Source organism: Herpailurus yagouaroundi, unplaced genomic scaffold (assembly GCF_014898765.1).
Source record: "Herpailurus yagouaroundi ecotype Mexico unplaced genomic scaffold, PumYag 181, whole genome shotgun sequence".
In the NCBI taxonomy this organism is placed as follows: domain Eukaryota; kingdom Metazoa; phylum Chordata; class Mammalia; order Carnivora; family Felidae; genus Herpailurus; species Herpailurus yagouaroundi.
The window spans coordinates 28,576,943-28,600,901 of NW_024412412.1; the positions used below are offsets into that span (position 1 = coordinate 28,576,943).

The 23,959-nt window shown below is 37.0% G+C and overlaps 1 protein-coding gene across 3 annotated transcripts in view; it reads left to right on the plus strand.

The window, feature by feature from the left end:
• WRN (WRN RecQ like helicase) overlaps positions 1–23,959 on the plus strand; it is a 150,873-nt gene that overhangs the window by 34,676 nt on the left and 92,238 nt on the right. For 2 of the 3 annotated variants that reach the window (XM_040490189.1, XM_040490191.1), the window contains exons 2-8: positions 3,547–3,731; positions 4,586–4,698; positions 9,057–9,202; positions 10,410–10,558; positions 11,456–11,605; positions 13,802–13,871; positions 20,452–20,566. In XM_040490189.1, coding sequence (XP_040346123.1) covers positions 3,636–3,731; positions 4,586–4,698; positions 9,057–9,202; positions 10,410–10,558; positions 11,456–11,605; positions 13,802–13,871; positions 20,452–20,566 — 839 coding nt within the window. In that variant the 5' untranslated portion in view covers positions 3,547–3,635. The remainder of the gene's footprint in view (positions 1–3,546; positions 3,732–4,585; positions 4,699–9,056; positions 9,203–10,409; positions 10,559–11,455; positions 11,606–13,801; positions 13,872–20,451; positions 20,567–23,959) is intronic. The other variant, XM_040490190.1, reaches the window with a different exon arrangement.

Here is a 23,959-nt window from a genome sequence, read left to right on the forward strand (position 1 = left end):
CTAGCTTAACATAAATGTGCTCAGAACACTTACATTAGCCTACAGTTGGGCAAAAATTATCTAACAGGCTGTTTTATAATAAAGTGTTGAATATGTCATGTAATTTGTTGAATGTTGTACTGAAAGTGAAAACCAGAATGGTTGCATGGTTACAGAATGGTTGTCAGTGTGTTGGTTGTTTATCCTTGTGATGGTGTTGGCTAACCGGGAGCTGTGGCTCCCCGCTGCTGCCCAGCATCACCCCAAAGGATCATACCACATATCACTAGCATGAGAAAAGATCCAACTTCAAATCTGAAGTGTGGTTTCTATTGAATATGTATTGCTTTTGCACTGTTGTCAAGTTGAAAAATCCTAAGTCAAACCATTGTTCATCAGGGACCATCTGTATTTATTTCAAAGAGGAATTTAAAGTCCTTTAATGGTACAATATGAAGTGTTATGAAATGAGAAAAGACTTCATTTTAGAGAAAGACCGGTCAAAGTGGTTTGTACTCAACAACATAACATCTAAATATATGTTAAAAATTCTATTAATCGATGACTTGGATCCCTCATGAGAATAGCCTTTATGTGATCAGCAATTAAAATTCTCATGTGTCTTGGGGCACCATGGTGGCTCAGTCAGTTAAGTGTCTGACTTTTTTTTTTTTTTTTAATGTTTATTCTTTGAGAGAGAGAGAGAGAGACAGAGAGAGAGACAGAGACAGAGTGTGAGCGAGGGAGGGGCAGAGAGAGAGGGAGACACAGAATCTGAAGCGGACTCCAGGCTCTGAGCTGTCAGCACAGAGCCCGATGCAGGGCTCAAACTTGTGAACTGTGAGATCATGTCCTGAGCCAAAGTCGGTTATTCAACCAACTGAGCCACTCAGGCGCCCCACGTATCTGACTCTTCATTTCAGCTCAGGTCATGATCTCACAGTTCCTAAGATTGAGCCCCGTGTTGGACTCTGTGGTGACAGCATGGAGCCTGCTTGGGATTCTCTCTCTCCCACTCTCCCTCTGCCCCTCCCCTGCTCTCTCGCTCTCAAAATAAATCATTAAACTTAAAAAAAAAATCCTTATGTATCTTGAAGAATTTCCCTGTTGCAAATTATTCTACAACCTTAATTTTCTGTATGCTTTTTATCTGCTGAGAGCTGAGTAAATTTGAGAAAGATACTAGGTTTGTAAACAAGTTTACTTTCAAATTCTTTGCCTGGAAGCATCTAGACAGAATTTTGTGTGCAAAAGAGAGTATTTTACATCTGAAAACTAAGCATTTCAAGTTAAAACAATTTTAGTGTTATAGGTGGCAGTAGGGAAGAGTTACTGGAGTTTTATTTCCATTTTGGTAGTATGAATGAATGAATTACAAAATTACAAGATTTTGTAGTTGGTTTTATAGAGTTGTGTATTATTTGTAGGAACCTCAATTTTCTGGCAGTTTTGCAAATTATCTACTCTGTGTATAGCAAAAACTTGTTTTTCAGCTTTATAAAAATAATATTTTAAGATTAAGAACAGACCATATATAAAAGTAGACTTTGGGACTAACTTTTAACTCTCTTGTTAAGAGTTTTGAGTTTGTGACACATATACACATATTAATAACTACTAATGTTTGTAAAATGTTTTATAGTGACTAATACATATATTTTATATGTTTTATCTTAGTGCATATAATACAAGTGGTAACACCCATACTTGAGTTGTCCATTCTGATCCAGTGATTCATAGATCTTACCCAATGTCAAAATTTTGCTAATGATTCAAAGAATACAGGCAAGCACGAAGTGCAGATGGCATATTCTTTTTTTGGAGGAGCCCGAGACTGTCAGACACAGATTCCAAAAATGTCCTTTTCTTTTGCAATAGGACATGTTATAGTTTTGGATTAACAGAACAGTTTGAGCATTGTGTGCAAAAAAACCCCCCTTTTTTTGCACAAAAGAAATTGTTTTGGTTTTGGAACTCCTCTGTTTTATATTTTCTTTATTACACAGCTTACTTGACTACTTCCCATTTTATAGCCATAAATTAATAAATCCATAATGTCAGGCGTATTTATGATAAGCAGTCAAGATAGTTGAGCTATATCTTGTGAACAGCACTTTCTAGATAGGTATTCTTTGGTATTTTTCTGCTAGTAAATGCCATTGATAGGTTTATAGGGCTACCCTCTGGTTTTAGGTCATTAGTGTTTTATTTATTGGGATCCATTGTTGAGATGGATCATTTAGATCATTAGTGTTTTATTTATTGTGATCCATTGTCTTTCATTTACCCTTCCCCAGTTGGGAGAGTGTATTACTAGCTTCCTGTTAACCCTTTCCTTCCTAATGCATAAGAGTGGTGGAGTTGGTTCTATATAGAAAATTTTGCTAGAGTAATCTCTAAACATTTTCCTTTATAAATTATCAGTATTCTCAGTTTTGGGGGTTCATGCTTTAGAAAATGAGCAATTAAAATGGATACCTGCTAATACTGTTTAATTTCTTCAGGGTTTATATTGCTAAGTATTAAGAGGGATAACAGGCTGTCCCTAAATCATAAATAGTTGCTTTGATTATTTCATATTAACATCATGTTTCTTCATAAGAATCTTTAGGTATATATTCAAAACTGCTGTCCCTTTACTGGAAATTTGAGTTAATAGAAACTAAGGTTGGAGTTGGAAAGATTTTATTAAGAACTTAAAGCTACTTCAGTTTAGTATGTTAAGTCACCTGAGGGTATGGATCCATTTGCCATTAACAAGAAGAGTATATCATGGTTCTATTCATTGTGTTTTCCGTAACTATTCTTGAAGTGTGGTTTACATTGGGAAGAGCCCTCAAAGCTAGTAATAGATTTTTTTTTTCTTCGTTTTTTATTTTGTTTTTGGGACAGAGAGAGACAGAGCATGAATGGGGAAGGGGCAGAGAGAGAGGGAGACACAGAATCGGAAACAGGCTCCAGGCTCTGAGCCATCAGCCCAGAGCCCGACGCGGGGCTCGAACTCACGGACCGCGAGATCTTGACCTGGCTGAAGTCGGACGCTTAACTGACTGCGCCACCCAGGCGCCCCCTAGTAATAGATTTTTAAAAATATCCCCTGTAAAACTCTTATTCTTAGGGAAATTTGTTCAGTTACTAGGCCAAGAGCTTAATTAAAAAAAACAACAACAACAACAACAAAAAAACCCTTACTATCGAAAAGCTGTTCTCAGTCTAAAAATTCATTTTTCAAGTAGACTTGTGAATAAGTCCAACAGTTTGCTGAGTTTACTTAGATCTTAGGAGAGGTGGTAAGAAAATTAAACATGTCAAAAATTTGTAAGAATTTATACACCCAATGATTGTCTTTGGTAGTGAGATAAAGATTATCTTTGATCCTTTGAAAGGATCAAAGTCATAGAATAGGATTTTGAAATTGCTAGGACCTTCGAGCTCAATTAAACTGGCTCACTTATTTTAGAAAGAAGAAATAGTAAATGTATAGTTATTAGATCTAGCATAACCTATATGTGGGCCAAATGCCATAACTTTAAATATGCATCTTTGTTTCTTCATTCATATCCACAGGCCTCTCTCTGAGTTTTCTTTCAAAGATTGCACTGTATTTATTCACAGAGTAATTGTGTTTTGGATTTTGCTACTTGACCTTATTAAAGATGAATGAAAAAAAATTGGAAACAACTCCACAGCAGCGGAAACTTCCAGAATGGATGTCTATGCAGAATGAGAGATGTCATGTAGAAGAAAGAAAGGTATGCAGTTCACTAGTTCTTCTTTTTTTTTTTTTTTTTTGTTTTTTTTAGTTTATTTTTGAGAGAGAGAACAAGAGAGAGAGAAAGTGCGTGAGCAAGTGGGGGAGGGGTAGAGAGAGAATCCCAAGCAGGCTCCTAGAGAACTCAACGAATGGTGAGATCATGACCTGAGCTGAAATCAAGAGTCAAGCACTTAACCTACAGAGCCACCCAGGTGCCCCACCAATTCTTATTTCAGATGGGAAATTTAGTGAAATTTCACTGTAAATTGAGTCAGTCTTCACTTGTAAGTTTCAGGTCATTATTTTAATTACAATTGCTGTTGTGTGATTTAACCACAACTAGTTATTGAATGGTGGAATGGGATTAAATTTTAATTGGGCTTACAAAATGGGAATTCTTGCTGTGTACTTTACCTTTTTATCACATTTGTGTGGTTGACCTTACTAGTGTGTTCTAATTTAGATAATTTAGACAGTATTTACTATGGGAATTTTTGTGGGTATTAAGTTTAAGCTTTCATAGATTCAAGATCCACCAGCCAGTCTTTAGCATTTTAAGTCAACATTATTACATCTAGAATACAAATATAATTATAGAAAAACATTAATAAGTGCTCTTATGAAAATACATAGGATTATAAGTTTACAAATAAGCTCTTTAGAAAAATAATTTTATTATGGATGGCTTCATTTTTGCTACATTGTCCTTCTGACTTTATTAAGTCTCTAGAACATTAGTGATAAAACTTAGAACTATAATTTGAATGCTACACTGAACTTCATGATTTCCATGAACATTTCTTATTTAATGTGAACTTTATTTGTGCCTTTTGGAATTTTATTTAATTCAAGGCATCTGTTCAGAGGAGTATTTTTGAAGATGTTCTCCCCTTCTTAGAGTTCACTGGATCCATTGTTTATAGTTATGAAGCTAGTGATTGTTCTTTTCTGTCGGAAGATATTAGGTAAGAGATTTGAATTTCCTAGTTTCATTTGAAGATAACTGTTATGACAGTATTTGTCAGTATACTGAATTTTACAGTTAAGATATGTTCTATAGACAATTATTTCTACATGTGGAATATCACTTGACGAGTTCTAATTTTACATTAAAAAACCCTTAAAATCATTGGATTAAATGTGTAATGCGTACCTGTTTGTTTATTCATAAGCCTGTCTATTACTTTCGCTAAATTTTTGTTGCTTTTGCTACTTCAGATATATAGAACTATTTTTTTCAAAGTTTGTTTTATTTATTTTGAGAGAGAGCATGTGTATGTGAGTGGGGACAAGGGAGAGAGATGGAGAGAGAGCAGGCTCTATGCTATCAGCACAGAGCCCAACATGGGGCTCAATCCCATGACTGGGAGGTCATAACCTGAGCTGAAACCAAGAGTCAGATGCTCAATCAACTGAGCCACCCAGGTGCCCCCAGATATGTAGAACTATTGAAGACATTGTTAATTAATGTAAGACAAAAAAATACAAGAATTATTCAACCTCCAAATGCTCCATTATATTTCATTAAAAATACCAACCTAGTAATAGTAATATAGAATAGTGGTTGGATCACCTCTCTTGCATTTAGTGAGCAAAAATTATAGTGAATGATTCTTAAAAAGAACATTAGAAATGACTGTTAGTATTTTTTTTAAGTTTATTTATTTTGACAGAGAGGAAGAGAGCACGTGGGGTAGGGACAGAGAGAGGGAGAGAGCCTTTCAAGCAGGCTCTGCACTAACACAGTGCAGAGCCCGATGTAGGGCTTGAACTCACAAATCATGAGATCATGACCTGAGCCTAAATCAAGTTGGATGCTTAATGATTGAGCCCCCCAGGTGCCCTAACTGTTAGTATTTTTTTTTTCAGTTTATTTACTTTTGAGAGAGAGACAGAGAGAACGAGTGGGGAGGGACACAGAGAGAGGGAGAGCAAGAATCCCAAGCAGGCTTTGTCAGTGTGGAGTCCAATGTGGGCCTTGAACTCACAAACGGTGAGATAATGGATGACCTGAGCCAAAACCAAGAGTCGGACACTTAGCTGACTGAGCACCCAGGTGACCCTGGACTGTTAGTATTTTTAAAAATTGACTTGTTAAATTAGGACTCTGCATTAATGCAATGTAAGGCACTTGAAGCATTTTATAAGGGGAAGTAGTAGAGAATTCATTCAGATCTTCTTTGAACTTGTTACACTTTTTTTTTTTTAAACTGTTATACATTGCAGTGGTTAAAAGAAGCAGAGTTAAGTTTAGCTATTTATTATTATCTCCTGGTGGTAGATGAATTCTAGAAATAGTATTCAGGTGTCCTCACTCCTACTGCATACAGTTAATTGGCCACTTTTGGGTCTCATTATATAGAACAAAATTTGTCTCACAGAGAAAGTAAAATTTTTCATTTACGATTGTATATTAACTCCACCATGTTAACAGTGCTATAGCATGTCGTATCTGAAGGCAGTAAGCATAAGTGATTTGAGGAATGTAGTTCTGATAAATTCTGTGTGTGTTAGGAAAGACAGGCAGGTTTGTTTTTAGCCTCTACTGGCCACCTTAAAGATTTTTGCTATCACAGTTTTCAACCATTAGATTATGATGTGCCAGGGGCGCCTAGGTGGCTCAGTCAGTTGAGTGTCCTACTTCGGCTCAGGTCATGATCTCACTGTCTGTGAGTTTGAGCCCTGCGTCAGGCTCTGTGCTGACAGCTTGGAGCGTGGAGCCTGCTTCGGATTCTGTGTCTCCCTCTCTCTCTGCTCCTCCCCAGCTCATGCCCTGTTTCTCTCTCTCTCCCTCAAAAATAAATAAACATTAAAAAAATTAGATTATGATATGCCTTTCTGTAGTGCAGTTTGTCTTAATCCTGCTTGGGGTTTCATTGAGCTTTTTGGATGTGTGGCTTTATAGTTGCATCAAATTTAAAACATTACTTTAGATTGTTGTTGTTGTTGTTCCCATCCTGTACTCTCTTCTCCTTGTGGCAGCCTCTATACACATAGGTTGGATTGCTTAATCCTGTGTCATTGGTCATGTAGCTCTCTTCCCTTTCAGTCTTTTATTGTTTCCTTAATTCTTTTTATCTCTGTGCTTCAGTTTGAATAGTTCCTTCTGCTATGTCTGCAATTTCACTTTTTTTCCTTTTGTAGTGTCTATCATCCCATCCTGTAAATTTTTCATTTTATTGTATTTTCATCTCTAGAAGTTAGTTTTGTTTCTTTTTAAAAATATCTTCCATTTTGGCTCTCATCATATTCATGTTTTCTTTTAAATATTTGAACATATTCAGCATATTTATAATGCTTGTTTTAGTGTGCTTACGTGTTAATTCAATTATTTCAGTTATTTTATTTTTTTATGAAATGATTTTTATCCTGGTTAGGGGTCACATCTTCCTGTTTTATCCTAATGGCTGACAATTTTGATTGGACATTGTGATTTTACCTTGTTGAATGTTGGATTTGCTTTTTTTCAAAGAAAGGAGCTTTGCTCTGTTAAACAGTTAAGTTACCTGAAGACCAGCTTTTACCTTTTGAGCCTTATTTATTTCGTTATTTATATTTTATTTTTTTTAATTTCTTTTTGGGAGAGCACAAGTGGGGGAGGGACAGAGACAGGAGGACAAAGGATCTAAAGCAGGTTCTGCACTGACATGCTGACAGCAATGAGCCCGATGTGGGGCTCGAACTCAGGAACTAAGATCATGACCTGAGCCAGAGTCGGAGGTTCAGCCGACTGAGCCACCTGGCTGGATTCCCTGAGCCTTTAGTTTTAAGCTTTGTTAGGGCAGGTCTTTAGAAGTCTTTACTCTGGGAATAATTTAGCACTATAATAAGGTGTGACCAGTCTGGCCTTTTTGCTGACTGCCCCAGGTGATCAACAGGAATCTCTGCTGTGACTTTTCAGAACTTTAGTGCCTCTTCCCAGTATGGTAAGCACTAGGAATTGTTCATCTAATGATTCCCTGGTTGTTCTTTGTTCAGTTTCTTTCTTACCTAGCTCCCTTTTCTCCAGAAACCACCCACAGCTTCCAGGTCCTCTGCGTCTTTGGCTCCGAACTCTGTCTCCCTGACTCAGTGCTCTGCTCTGGATTCTCCTCCCTGTTCTGTTGTCTGGAAAGTGTTCCACATAGAAAACAAGGGCAACAGTGGCACTCCCCCCCATTGTTTCCCTTCCCTCAGAGAGCAGAGTCCTTTACTGCCCATTGTTCAGTGTCTGAAAGCTATTGTTTACTTATTTTGTTCAATTTTCTGTTTGTTCGTAGAGGAAACATATGTCTGATCCCTGGTACTCCATCTTGTCCCAAAGCAAAGTTTGAGATTTTGTTATGTACATTTTTAATTTTTAAAAATTGTAAAAAGGGCAAATATAAACAGTAATGGAAAATAATATAACAAACCCCATATTCCTCCCACATAGCTTTAGCAAATCTTAAAATCTGTTTTTTTTCAAATCTCTACTAAGAAATGTTACAATAAAATACAGCTGAAGCCCCAGGTATGTCCTTTGTGATTCTCTCCTCCACAGCCCCCTGAGATAACTTCTACCATGAGTTTAGTGTTTAGCATTCTGTCATATGTTACATGTTTTCTGTTATATCTATACATTGTTTTTTAGAGAGAGAGAGAGTGTGCACGTGAGTGTGCGTAAGGGGGGGTGTGGCAGAGGGAGAGAGAGAGAATCTTAAGCAGGCTCCACATCCAGTGAAGATGTTGCACTGCACTTGTGGGCACTTGATGTCCTGACTGTGGTGTCTTGACCTGGGCCAAAGTCAGATGCTTAACCATCTGAGCCACCCAGGCGCACCTGCAATGAACATTCTTAAACATCTGTCTGGTTGTGTACATATGAGAGCTTGATACATTTATGAGAAAAACTTGCAGGTAACAGTGTTTGTACATCTTCAGCTAAGAGGATTTTACTAATTTAACGTTCACCAGTGTATGAACGGTCCCACTGGTAGATATCTTTCTTTATTTGATATTGTGAGGCTTGAATTATTGCCAGTCATATATTTATGAAATTGTATTGATAAATTTGCATCTGATTTTGAGTGAGATTTTTTGTCTTCACATTATTTACTTGGATTTATTGGCCATTTGGATTTTCTTTTGGGAATTGCCTGTTCATATATTTCATTTTCTTTATTTTACTGTATTATCTTTTTCTTAAGGACTTTTCGAGGAATTTTGAAGATTTTCTGGCTATTCCTTATCAGTTATTTGTATCATAGATATCTTCTACCATATGTGGTTTGTGTTTTAATTTTTTTGAATGCAGAAGTTAAAATTTTAATGTATTTAATTTATACTATTTTTCCCCCTTTAGCATGAGTCTGTCTTTTGGAGATGTGGTAGGATTTGACATGGAATGGCCACCAGTATACACTCCAGGGAAGCAGGGCAGAGTTGCACTGATTCAGTTATGTGTGTCAGAGAGCAAATGTTACTTGTTTCATATTTCTTCTATGGCAGGTTGGTATCTCTTTTCTTTGTTTCATTTTTTAACTTTTTAAACTTTATATTTTTTAATATAAACTTTGTATTTTTTAAACTTTACATGGTTGATAGTTGTATTATGTCAACTTTATCCCTATAAAATTAAGCTTTTGAATTAGCTGCTGCTTCTTTCATTGCTTCATATTCATTCATTCATTTACTCCTTTATTTCTTTAAATATTTATTTTTATTTTTATTTTTTTAATTTATTTTTGAGACAGACAGAGTGACAGAGGAGGGGCAGAGAGAGAGAGGGAGACACAGAATCTGAAGCAGGCTCTCAGCTGTCAGCACAGAGCCCAATGCAGGGCTCAAACTCATGAACTGTGAGATCATGACCTGAGCCGAAGGTGGACGCCTAACTGACTGAGCCACCCAGGCACTCCTATTTTATTTTCTTAACTAGTTTCCACTCCCAGCATGGAGCTCCAATGTGGAGCCTGATGCAGGGCTTGAACTCATGACCATGAGATCATGACCTGAGCTGAAATCAAAAGTTGGAAGCTTAACTGACTGAACCACCCAGGCAGTCACCCCTTTTAATTAATTAATTATTATTATTATTTTCTTATTTATTTTTATTTTATCATTTACTTTTATTTTTATTTTTTAACTTGAAATTTATTGAAGTATTCATTTTCCACCTGTCTCATTCATATCCCTATATATATATATTTTTTAAAGATTTATTTTGAGAGAGAGCACAAGCAGGGGAGGGGCAGAGAGAGAGAGGGAGAGGGAAAGAGAGAATCCCAAACAGGCTCTGTGCTATCAGTACATGAGAAACATGAGATCATGATCTGAGCCCAGATCAAGAGTCAGATGCTTAGCCGACTGAGCAACCCAGACACCCCTCATATCCCTCTTTTATTTAATGTTTACAACATTCCCGTCAGGCATTGATATTATTCCTGTTTTAAATAATAGAGAACTGAAATTTAGAGAGGCTAAATGATCTGGAATTCACTGTTAGTGTTAGCAGAGGAAACATTCAAACTAGTTGTTTTTGTTATTTGTCAGGACTTTGCTTTAGGTAAGAAAGGAAATACTAAAGATGAATGTGCTTCTGAATTTAAGCTTAACATAAATATAAATTTAAATATAAACATAGAGTGTGTAAGAAGTAGGAAAGAAATCAATAATACTTGAAAGGACCTATGGAAATAATAATAAAATGTTACAGTTTTTCCTCAGGGATTAAAAATGTTGCTTGAAAATGAAGCAATTAAAAAAGCAGGTGTAGGAATCCAAGGAGATCAGTGGAAACTTCTAAAGGACTTTGACATCAAATTGAAGAGTTTTGTGGAGCTGACAGATGTTGCTAATGACAAGGTAGGCATAAGGCATGCACTTTTGATGAGCCTGGGTGTTAAGTGTTGATTGACCATATTACACACCTGAAACTAATATTACACTGTATGTTAACTAACTGGAATTTAAATAAAAAATGGGTAGATGTAATACATATATTATTTTCATAAAGAAGATAAATTTGTGTTTCACAGAATGTCCTGTCTATCTGAATGTTAGATATTTTGAAAAAAATAATTTAAGCCGTATGTTAGTGTAACAGTAGTCACATATGAGTATTCCATAGTGAAAACCTTTAGTTCTAATCCGTTACCTTAGCAAAGTTGCTTTAAGCTGGTTCCACCCCCGCTCCCCCCCCCCCCGCATTTAGTACTCTTTGACTTTGTTTCATATATTTGCATATTTAAGTATTGTATTTTAAGTTTTTCTCATTGATCCATTTATACCAATAATTTTTTTTAAGGGAAAGCATAATGTAGCTCTTGTGGAATGATGCTTAGTGGAAGTTTGGCCATCAATTCCATCACTCTTATTTCACTTATTTTATTAATGTAGTCATTAGGTTGAATTCTCATGTTTGGCCAAGTATTCATTGGACTAGGTAGAAAGCCTACCAACCTATCTAACTTTTTTCCATTATAGTCCAAGAATTTTAATACCTACATTAGGGAACTCCAGAGTTAAATTCATATAATATGGACTGCAAATGAGGTTTTTAATGATGGTAAGTTTATCAAGGACTATCTCTGCTAAATATACTATATATATATATATATAACATATACACTATATATAAATATACTATATATTTTACTATAACATTTCCAATTTTATTTGTGACTTCGTCAGTTGGTGGTATCTAGGAGTACCTGAAAATGGAAATAATTTTTTGCAGTGTTGATCTTTCATTACTTCTAGCTGAAATGTAAAGAGACCTGGAGCCTCAATGGTTTGGTTAAACACCTCTTTGGCAAACAGCTTCTGAAAGACAGGTCTATCTGCTGTAGCAACTGGAGTGATTTTCCTCTTACTGAAGATCAGAAACTGTATGCAGCCACTGATGCGTATGTATGTACCAAAGTTCTTTAGACTATGACGTATTTTTTAAACTTTATAACAAATCACTGTAGAAAAATTTTGTTGTAACAGTTGCACAAACTCAAATATTTTATTTTTATTTTATTTTTTAATTTTTTTAACATTTATTTATTTTTGAGAGAGTGAGACAGAGCACGAGCAGGGAAGGGGCAGAGAGAGAGGGGGGACATAGATTCTGAAGTGGGCTCCCGGCTCTGAGCTGTCAGCACGGACCACGAGGGGCGCCTGGGTGGCTCAGTCGGTTGAGCGGCCGACTTCGGCTCAGGTCATGATCTCGCGGTCCGTGAGTTCGAGCCCCACGTCGGGCTCTGTGCTGACAGCTCAGAGCCTGGAGCCTGTTTCAGATTCTGTGTCTCCCTCTGTCTCTGACCCTCCCCTGTTCATGCTCTCTCTCTCTGTCTCAAAAATAAATAAATGTTGAAAAAAAAAATTTTTTTTTTTAAATAAAAAAAAACCTCACGGACCGCGAGATCATGACCTGAGCTGAAGTCGGATGCTTCAACGACTGAGCTGCCCAGGTGGCCACAACTCAAATATTTTAAATCAGGTTGGCATTGTCATGAAGCCAAAATAATGTCCAGTTTGTATGTAAAAAATGTAATCTCTCTGAAAACATGGAATAGTAATAAGCCCAGGCTGAGTAAACAACAAATGGTATTGATGATGTATTTGATTTATAAGCAGCTTCAGAATAAAAATAATTATAGTTTCTATACTGAAACTGGCCTTATTTCTTATATTTATATTTAAAACATGCTAAAAATTTAAGAAAATTGCCTCCAAATTTAGCTTTCCACTGCTGTCAGATGTATTTTCATATTTACATATTTGTACATCATGAAATTTGGACTTATCTTTATAGCATTATTTGTTTTTTGTCTTTGTTTTTTCAAGAAATATATCTTATGTCACAGTGGATTTCTTATTCCCTAATTTATACGTTTATTTGTAGATGAATATATTGTTGTTTTCCTTTTTGCATCCTTTTTTAGGCATGGAGCCACCATTTTTTTATAAACAAAAAATTCAGTTTTTTTCAGGAGATGGGGTATAATTTTCCTTTATGTTCTGTTAATAAAGTGGGTTTTTTTGTTCTTTTTTTTGTTTTTTGAGAGAGAGTGACTTGAGCCGAAGTCAGATGCTGAGCCACCCAGGCATTCCCCTTTATGTTCTGTTAAAAAAAAAATTGTAAAACTTGAGAAATCATGCAAGTTCTGTAGCATTTTTATTCATGATAATTCAGTGTGAGTTTGTTGTTCCTCTTAACAGTGCCTTGAGGGAGGGCTGTTCATATGTCGACATTCCCAGCTGATTTAGTGAGATATGGGGAAGTGGATATGTGTTGTCAAAGTAGATTTTTCTTACTTGTTTGTATTTTGTTGGAGTCTACTTATAAGTTATTTGATTTGGATAACTCCTTGTAATATTGAATGCTAAAAAGTAAAAACTTTGAGGGGGCGCCTGGGTGGCGCAGTCAGTTAAGCGTCCGACTTCAGCCAGGTCACGATCTCGCGGTCCGTGAGTTCAAGCCCCGCGTCAGGCTCTGGGCTGATGGCTCAGAGCCTGGAGCCTGTTTCCGATTCTGTGTCTCCCTCTCTCTCTGCCCCTCCCCCGTTCATGCTCTGTCTCTCTCTGTCCCAAAAATAAATAAACATTGAAAAAAAAAATTAAAAAAAAAAAAGTAAAAACTTTGAACGTGTATTTTAAGGCACAAGTCACTTGCTTTCTCTGTTCTCATAATCAGTAAGGTGATTTAATGAAGGCATAAATCTTTGTGTAACATAATAAGTTGAATGCAGCCTTTTGGGTGCTTTGTGAGTCACTACTTTGGATTTTTCTAAAGATGGGACATATAGCTTCATTTTAAAAAAAATTTTTTTTAACGTTTATTCATTTTTTCAGAGACAGAGAAAGACAGAGCACAAGTGGGGATGTGGCAGAGAGAGAGGGAGACAAAGAATTTTAAACAGGCTCCGGGCTCTGAGCAGTCAGCATAGAACCTGACACGGGGCTCAAACTCACAAATCATGAGATCATGACCTGAGCTGAACTCAGACACTTAACTGACTGAGCCTCCCAGGCACCTCATTCATTTTGGTTAGTTTTAGCAAAAATAACTTCTCTGTTTTGTTTTGTTTTTGTTCTTTTTTTTTTTTTTTTTTGTAGGCTGGTCTCATCATTTATCGAAAATTAGAGAATTTAAGTGATGCTGTGCAAATGTTTGCTATAAAAAAAGGTATGTGATGATCTAAAAATAAAATAAAATTTGAATGTGCTCTTTTGTGAGGTTTATCTCCAAAAAGTCAATATTCACACGTGTGCAATCTATTTAGTATTGTTACAGCCTCTTGAGTGTCTGAGCCATGCTGATACTAGGGTGTGAGATCTGTCTGGCCAGAGATTAGAGTTTCAGGCATTTACTACTTTGTCACATTGCACTTCATTAGGCTTCTTCAGCTGGGACTTTGTGGCTTTGATAATATCAGTGATACAGCCAGTTATCTCCCAGGCTGGAGATGATGTACATCCTTGCTATAAATATTTGAAGTGTACCAGTTACTTCATAGTGTCCTGGTTTAAATTTCTAAATTTTCTCTAGGGTAGGATAACCACTGTTTTTCTCCAGAAAGAATGACTACTTTGTTCAACTTCAGTGCTTTTCTTAGCTGTCTTGATAGGTCAGTGATAATAGACTTACATGGGTAGTGGAAGAATGTGGGCTTCCATGTCACAAAAGCCAAAGGGGAATCTGTGCCATGTGACTTGAGATGTACGTGGTTCCCCATGTTTGAAATGTAGATGATAGCTAAGTATCTATCACAAGCATAGAATACTTGTGAGCACCAAGAGGGACAGAATATTCCATGCACCTATATTGATTTGTATCGAGTTGTTATTCCTATTCTTGTAGCTTCTTTGGAGATAGAAAACAGTTGTGTTTAAGATGTTAATTAAAGTAGTGATTTTGTTAAATAAGCTTAAAGATATGGCATGATCTCACTTAAAATTATATTGTACCCTTTATACGTGCCATTGAGAAGGGATCCATATCCTCTGTGGTAGACCCTCCTTCTTTACCTATTAAGGTAGAAGTCTCCTTATGCTTTCTTTCTTTCCCTGGAAAGCCACTTCTAATGAATGCTTGCTGACTCTCTATAGCCAAAGGTACTGTGGCTAGAAATTATCTTGATTAACTGAGCACATGATACGTTTTTGAAGCTGATCTGGAGAATAATATAGAATTTATTTAAATCATAACAGAATTAAATGCAACAGAGGGGATTCATGGTTTTTTGAGTTTGTGGTTTGTAGAATTACTTCTAGGTTATGCTTGTAATTTTGTCCCCAATTAAAATGTTTCCAAGAGATGTGTAAGATATTTCTTATTAAGTAACATATAAATTGCCACTAGAAGTCCTGGTATCTGTGTACCTGTCATTGCAATACTGCATTCTTTGACTCTCACTTTTATTCTTTATTGTATTATACGTGTGTGTGTATTGTGACATCTAAGGTGAAATACTTTGACTAGGATCCTAGTGAATTGTAATGAAGATTACTACTCTTTATTTTTTTCTCCCTCACTGGCTTCCTATTATGAAGCCAGAGTTATGCCAGCCTCATTGTCCTTTAATTTCCTTGGTGTATTTATAGATGATATTTTCAAATGGCCACTTTTGGTTGTAAGATGGTTTTTTTTCTTCTTTTTTAAAGAATTACAGTGGATTATAACATCAGAAAACAAAAGGATATTTGCACATTGTTTCTCACTGTTAAAATAGTCATTTATCCCAGGATGGTAGCTAATAAACACTAAATGATATAGCAGGTAAAAATGCACTTATTCATTCATTAAAAATTGTTGACCACTTTATGATGTGGAGTTACAGTAGTGAATAAGACAGTTATGATCTGCTTCCTGACAGGGAGACCTACATTTCTTAGGGGCTATAGAGATGAACAAAAAAAGGCAGTTGCAGTATAGGGAGAGGAGTCTTAGGATGTGGGAAAACAAGGCACTTTGGTTAGCACCTAGGAGAGTCGTCCAATGCATATGTGGAAGTATTGCAGGGTTTCCTGCAGAGAGTGATGTTTCATGTACACCCTGAAATAGGAACAGGAGTTAGGTAGCTGAAAAGTAGAGGAAAAGTGTCACAGGCACAGGGAATAGCAGGTACAGAAAGAGATCATAGGCAACTGAAACTAGTTCACTATGGTGGACTGTTGAGTATGATGAGTGAGGGATGAAGACGAAGCAGACCAAGGGAAGCAGATAGGCCATGTTTACATTAGGAGTTTACATTTCCTCCTAAGAATTAGAGTTTTAAACAGAGGAGTGACATGAATAACATTAAAAAAAAAAAAAAGAATAACTTGGGCTGTAGAGTCGAAAATGAATTGTGGGAGGGCAAGGGTCATAGTGGGAAAACTTGTTAGGAGGCTGCAAGAGCAATCCAAGGGAGAGGGGGTGGTGGCCTGGCTTGGATGGTTGTATTGAGGATGGAGAGAAGGAGATAGATTCAATCTATACATTGAATAGAGCAGTAGAATCAGCAGAATTTGGTGTGATGATGAGAGCCATGTATCAAAGATCATTCCTATGTTGTTGGCATGAGCAACAGGGATGAAACCCATTGAAGAGAAGGAGCAAGATTTGGAGCTGAGGAGTCAAACAGCTGATTTTAGATGTCTTAAAGGGAGGATGGCTGTGAGATAGCAGGTGTGGGTGGCCAGGCGGCACTTAGATATCCAGGCTGTATCTCAGAGGATGGTTTTAGTTAGAGATAAAGAATTGAGAGTTAAAGGGGCCCCTGTGGGTGGCTCAGTTGGTTGAGCGTCCGACTTTGGCCCAGGTCATGATCTCACGGTTCATGAGTTCGAGCCCCACGTCGGGCTCTGTGCTGACAGCTCAGAGCCTGGAACCTGCTCCAGATTCTGTGTCCCCCTCTCTCTCCACCCCACCCCTGCTTGTACTCTGTCTCTCTCTTTCAAAAATGAAGAAACATAAAAAAAAAAATAAAAGAATTGAGAGTTAGAGATAAAGGACTGGGACTAAGAATTTTGAGGAACTCTTAGTATTTAATGTTTGCATGATGGGGGGTGGACAGCAAAAGAGTTGCCATAGGCAGAGAAGAAAATTAGGAGGTTTGATGTGTAGAAAGCCAAGTGAAGAGCATGTTTTAAGTAGGAGGAGCTATCTCTTAGTACGTTCTGCTGAGAGTTTGAGAAACTGAGGACTTAGAATTAATCACTAGTTTTGGCAACGTGTTAGTTGTTTGTAGCCTTTTTACTCCCAACAGCTTTGGTGTAATGAGTGACAAAAGAGTATTCCAGGGAGAGAGTGGTTATTTGTGCATTGTGCTACTAAAACAGAAAGGGGTCCCCAGGCTTTGGTAACAAGGAAGTGCTAAACCATAGCATGAGCAGAATGATGTGAATGGAAATCATATGAACATGATAGAGGACTTATTAGAGCTAAGAAACATGAGAAAGCATGTGTAAACTTTTTTTTAGATTGGTTTGGAAAGGGGATATTCATATCACATATTTGATGGGTGTTTATCATGGGTCAGGTATAGTTTCGGTTGGTGGGAAAATGCATTGAACACAGGAGACAAGTGCTTCACTTCATTTCACAGAAATGAGGGAATGAGCCATGTGAATATCTGAGGAAAGAATGTAGCAGTCTTCGGAGGAAGAGCTGAGTGTCTGAGGGTGATTGCTTGCCTTATTTAAGGAGCAACAAGTATATGTTGTCGTTAAGCATCTGAGTTTGGCTCAGGTCCTGATCTCACAGTTTGTGAGTTCAAGTTCCACATCCCGTGAGCTCGAGCCCTGCTTTGGGTGGAGCTTGTGCCCCGCTTCAGGTGAATGTGAGCCCTGCTTTGGGTAAAACACTAGCCCTGGGTGAGGCCCGCTTCTCTCTCTCTCTCTCTGCCCCTCATGAGATTCTCCCCCTCTCTCTCTTTTTGTCTCTCTGCTCTTCACTTACTTGCACCCTCTCTCTCTCTCTCTCTCAAAAAAAAAAAAAAGGACCAATGAGGATAACTGTAGCAAAATGCGTAAGGGTGAGAGTGGTAGAAAGTGAGGCTAGAAAAGTAGCTTGGGCCAGATCATTTAGGTCCTTATAGGTGATGAATGCATATTTTATTAAGATAAATACAAAGTAGAATGATGGGAAACCCAAGAGGATTTGGGACAGGTGAATGATATGCTTAAATTTTAATTTAAAAGGATTTTTTTTTCTTTCTTTCTTTCTTTTTTTTTTTTTTTTTTTTTTTGGCTGCTGTAAGAGGGCAAGTGATTAGGTAGGGAAGTCTATTAGGCTACTATAATAGTCCCAGCAAGAGATGACAATTAATTGTTTGGGTTAGGCTGGTAGCAGTAGAGATGGTGGGAAGTGGAAGGTTGTGTATATGTTTTGAAGGTAAGTATTGTGAAGGATTTGCCGATGAATTCTCTGTAAGGGGTGAATTGTAGAGACTGAGAGGACAATTAAGATATTTTGGTTGGATCAGCTGAGTGAATGGAAGGATCAGTTATGATAGGAAGGTCATAGGAAGAATGAGCTTGGGTGAGAAAAATCCAGGTTACAGTTTTGGATATGCTACATTTTAGATGCTTATTGATACCCAAGAACATTGTACTTGGAAGTGTGACTCGAGTTCAGGGGGAAGGGTGAGGTTGGAGATGTGACTTTGGGAATCATCAAGGTACAGATGGTAGTTAAAGCAGTGCAACGAGGAGCGCCTGGGTGGCTCAGTCAGTTAAGCCTTTGACTTCAGCTCAGGTCATGATCTCACAGTCTGTGAGTTCGAGCCCCGTGTCAGGCTCTGTGCTGACAACTTGGAGCCTGCTTCGGATTCTGTGTCTCCCCCTCTCTCTGCCCCTCCCCTGCTCATGCTCTGTCTCAAAAATAAATAAAAACATTAAAAAATAAATAAAGCAGTGAAACAAGATGAGATGAAAAGAGAGTGAATAGAGAGAAAGCCCAAGTATTGATGTCAGGGGCACACCCACATTTAGAGATCAGGAAGAGGAGGAGAGTGCAGCCAAGAGGACCTGAGAAGGGGCAGCAGTGAAGGACAGAGCAAACAGGTGTAGTGTTTGGAAGGCAAGTGACGAATATGTTTATAAGGAAGAAGAAGTTATCAGCTGTTTTAAATACCTCTGAGTATTTGGGGGAGATGTGGAACTAGACCCAACAATTAGATTTGACAGTGTGGAGACCGTGGGTAACCTTTCCCAAAGCAGCTGTGCTGCATGGGTGGGGGTGAAGGCTTGGTTGGAGACAGATTAAGAGAAAATGGGAGTAGAAGGTTTGAGACAGTGCGTATGGACAACACTTTCATGGAATTTTGCTGTAAATGAGAGAAGTTCTATGAATGCAGACTCATTAGCAGATTGGGGGTGGGCAGATGAGATAGTTTTCTTTTGGTATTTTCTTAGTGTAGTGAGAGGTGAAGTTGTTCCCCGAATGAAAGGAGGGGCAAGCAGGTGTTGGAGGCTTGGAGAGAAAGAAAGAGGTATGAAATGGTCATCTTGATAGTGGGAGAGTGGGAAATGTAGAATAATTAACAGTCATTACTTCAGTGGAGATCTGTGTTAAGAATTTAAAGCAAGCTGAGTCATCATGCCTGGGTTTTATTTTCATTTATATTAAACTCTTTGAGTATAGGCATCCAGTAGGTAAAAAAGGCTGGCTTTAATTAGGGTACGAGCTTTCCTACATAAGTACCATGGAGGGAGGAAGGAGCAAAAGAGGGGAGAGTCCAAACAGGGGAGTGATTACTAGAAAATGGGTAAGAAAGGAAAAAAAGACATGGTGGGGAGTGGATGTGGGAAGGATAGGTGTGTAAGGAAATTTTCATTCTGAAAGTGTGAAAGAACAGTTATATTGAGGAAGGCATTTTAGAAAGAAAGCCAGCATGCTGGTGTTTGGAGGGTGGAATGCTTACAATTAAAGTTTGGAAGTAGTGACTTTATTGGCAATTATAAGGTCAAATGACTATAGGAATAGGTGGCTGAGGTCAGCTGAGGAAAAGATTGTTGGAAACGGAAGGATCAAAGCACTGAGAAGGCCACCCTTTTAGGCGGAGCATCTGTGAGTGGTAAAATCACTAGGAATGACCACAGGAGTAGTAGTAAAGGGAAAGACAGTGAGCCAGGCAGTAAAACCTTCAGTGAATGAAAGGTTGTGGTTTTGAGGTTACAAGGTGCAGCAAGCAGGACTAGCAGATGGTGTAACCCCATGTCACATGCATCAGAGGAGCTGGACTTTTGAAGGACAAGAGAAGACGGTGAGGAAGTGTAAGAAATTCTAAGCAGGGGAAGGGCTTGGAAAGGAGGGCAGGTGTGGTGTGGATGGGGAACGATGCACCAGACAGAATGAAGCTGAGGGTTTGGAAGATGATTGCTGATTGGAAAGGCTTGTATTTTATTTTGGTCCTAATAACTAGGGAAGTGAGGAATGGCTGTTGGCTAAGGTTATGTTTACCAAACTATTTTTTGTAAGTAACAGCCCAAGTGATGTTATGCTGATTTCCGATCTTGAAATAATGTAGGTGGGTTCAGATTCTCATTTCCACTGTCTTCTGATTAGGTTGATAACCACTGGTTGTAATATGTATGAATACAGATCATTTGAAATTTATTTAAAATTTAAGTAGTAAAAGTTTGAAAGGGACGTAAAGTGACTAAGGTGATGTGGAGATAGGATAAAGAAGTTCTTTTGTTGGAACTCACTTACAGAAAGAAAAGGAAAATGTGAGCCCTGCTTTGTGGTTTGAAAAGTGATGTTGATTGTTTTTTTCCAGAGGAAGAAATGCTATCTAGTGATGTGAAGAAACAACTGATTTCAGTATCTGAGGATATGATGGATCTGGCTAAGCGTCTTCCTGACACTTTGAAAAAATTGGAAGATCCACAGAGGTTAAATATTACCTGCTTTTACCAATTGTGTTTGTTCTTACTGTACATTCCTATTTATAAAGAATTACTTTTCATTAAGGTAGATTCATAGCAATTTGCTTGATTCATAGAAATATACATGGACTGATGTGTAAATTTGAGAAATACCTTTCCAGTTGTTATATTGCAGATCAAAAGCTTAAGGCTTTTCTGTCTGCTCTGTAGGATGTTTTATGAAACAAAGTAAAATAAAATTCAGAAGTTCACAGGAAGGAAAATATTTTAGATTTAATGTTGTCTTTTTCTTTTGTTTATGGGCATCTCTCATTTAATTATATTTACAGTTTGGTCACCTAAAATGTATAAATAAAAACACTTTTTATATTTAGTAGCTTCATTTTTCTGGTTTTTTTAATCTGATTATTAAATAGGAATTCTACCTAATCAGGACACTGTTAGAACAAGAGGCATTCAGATTTTAAATGTAATTTTATAGCTAAAGCCCTAGATAATTTGAGATATTTGGATTAATAGAGGTTGGATTACTGGTGCCGTGTAGCTGACTCTTTCAGGGACTAGGCCTTGCGGGAGCCTTAATTGCTGAATGACTTCCTCTAAAATCAGGAATACTCTTGAACATGGAATGATTACAATGTAGTAATATAATATTGAGGCAAAAATACTTTGTAGGAATGTCAGCAGTTTGTTGAAATAGAATTCTGATTTTGACAAAATGCAATGTTCATATATTTTTGGGGGATGAGATTTGTGATATATGTTGACTGTGATATTTTAAAATATGATACAGAGAATCGGATCTTTTTCAAAGTCCTTTTTCCCCCTAGTTTGTTTTAGTGGTTTTTATGTAACAGAGTTTCTGAAAGACTGACTGTCAAATGGGGACAGGTACCAGTAGAGCCATTTCATATTCAATTTTATATTTTTCCCTCCATGAAAGAAAAATAATCACTGTTTACATGGTATTTACTGTATTCCAGATTTTTGTTCCAGCAGTTAGACTGTCTATTAAATGTAGATTATGTCTCATTAATGCTTTGCTTTGTAATAACAAAACTATATAAGTGTTGTTAAAACTTGAGAATAGGAAATACTGGATTCATCTTTAGTAAAGAAAGATCTTGTCAAGTTTCAGTGTCAAACAAGGACTAGTTAAATTTCTTATTTCAGATTCTTTGTGAGAAGTCTGCATAATACCTAACTTACCAAATTACACATTAGAACCAAGGGGGAGCAAAAAAGTCCTCTGAATGCCAAAATACATGCCCTAAGCATGAATTCAAACTCACTGAAGTACATAGTGGATGAAACCCATTCAGAACCTATTTGCTTTTTGTTTATAGATACAGTTTGATAAGCTTGGATATCCAGTTAAAGTGAAAACCAGGCATGGATAAGGAAGGGTGTGCACATGACTACACCTGGAAGTTAAAGGTGGCAATCTGTGAAAGAGTGGAAAAAACTATAAAAATTAGAAGTGAGAACTTTAAAGGTAGAGTCAATTGAGGTCTGTTAGAGAAGGGGACAGTTTTATGCTTCAGTGAACCTGGAAGGTATTGGATTGTACAATACTTCTTAGCTGTTGATTTAAATTCATTATACATCTCTTGTATTGCTGTCCTGTCCTTGGCATTCTTTTGGGTGCTGATGCTTTCTGTAGGCTACTAATATGCATAATAACAATTCCAAGAGAGAAGGAAAAGTATATTATGCCTTACTGAAGAAGATAGCCTTTGATATTTGTTAAATAGTTACCTCACGTGAGGCATGTCATCCTCTGATGTTAGCACAGAATAAATAAGCTCTTACAGTCTTGTCAATCTGTATGTCACTGTTGCTGTATTTATATGTTACAACATTACCATGCATTTAACAATTTAATGATGTCACATATCTGTTTCCCCTAAACTATTTATGTGTGGTTCTTATATTTGAATACCTAAGTATAATGCTAACTGTTCTCCATAAGATTTGAACAATTTTAGAATGTTAGAATTAGTGAGTTTTTAGGTTTTGAATTTAATTTTGATTTTGTTTGTATTGATGTAGATTTGTCAACTTAAGCTTGAGCCCAACTTTGGTGCTATTTTTAGAATGGGAAAAAATCATGAAACCACTCAGCATTTTTGATAGTTTATTCCCATACATGATCAAATTTTTATTCGAATCATCAATATAAAACTTTAAAAGTCATGTCAGATTTTATTATTAATTTCAATACAGAAGAATTAGAAGAGCTAAATAAAATTGTTAACTAAATAGTAAAAATGTCTCTTTGCTTATCATATTCTTTTCTCCCCCTAACTTCCACTTTTATGAAGTAACTAAAAATTGTTTTAATAAACCCTATTACCAACAGACAAGATAGTGTGTCTCATTTTACACGCTAGGGGATCCTGGGTGACTTGGTTGGTTAAGCGTCCAACTTTGGCTCAGGTCATAATCTCACGGTTCGTGAGTTTGAGCCCTGTGTCGGGCTCTATGCTGACAGCTCAGAGCCTGGAGCTTAGTTCAGATTTTGTGTTTCCCTCTCCTTCTCTCTGCCCCTCCTCTGCTCACACTTGCTTTCTCTCTCTCTCTCCCTCTCTCTCAAAAATAAACATTAAAAAAAAATTTACACTCTAGCTGTGGTTTCCCTTTGCAGGTTTGGTTATAAATAGATGTTTAAAGTCACTTAGTTAAAATGCTATTATAGCAACTATAATTAACGAGTTAAGAAATTCTTATCATGGGGCACCTGGATGGTTCAGTTGGTTAAGTGTCCAACTCTTGGTTTCAGCTCAGGTCATGATCTCCTGGTTCATGAGTTCAAGCCCCCATCAGGTCCATGCTGGTGGTGTGGAGTCTGCTTGGGATTCTCTCTCTCTCCTTCTCTCTGTCTCTTCCCTGCTCATGCTCTCTCTCAAAATAAATAAACTTAAAAAAAATTCTTATCATATTTATTCACATACAGCCTCTCCATATTTTCTTATTTGTCCACTGATGGGAAGTTTTTTTCTTATTCCAAAGAATATATTCTAGTTTTGTGATTATTGACTATGCTAAACAGCATCATTTTTGAATTATAACATAAACACTCTTATGTGTTACAGTTGGGACTAGTAATTGATCAGCAAATTGAAAAAGTTAATTAAAATGTAGGATCATAAAATTTTCTTTTAATTTAACATATTAGTATATATTTGTTTCTCAGTCTTTTTATATTTATCATGGCTTTTTCATTAAATATAGGACTGCTCTTTGGAGTTTCTTTTTTAACTCATGCCCATTGTGTATCATTTGCAATTTCTAGTTTTAGTTTCTTTAAAATTAGGAGTGAAAACTTAAGACACTTGAAACAATCTGAATGCAGAGTCCTAGGAGTTTTTAAGATTTTTCCTCCAAACTTTTTTGGTT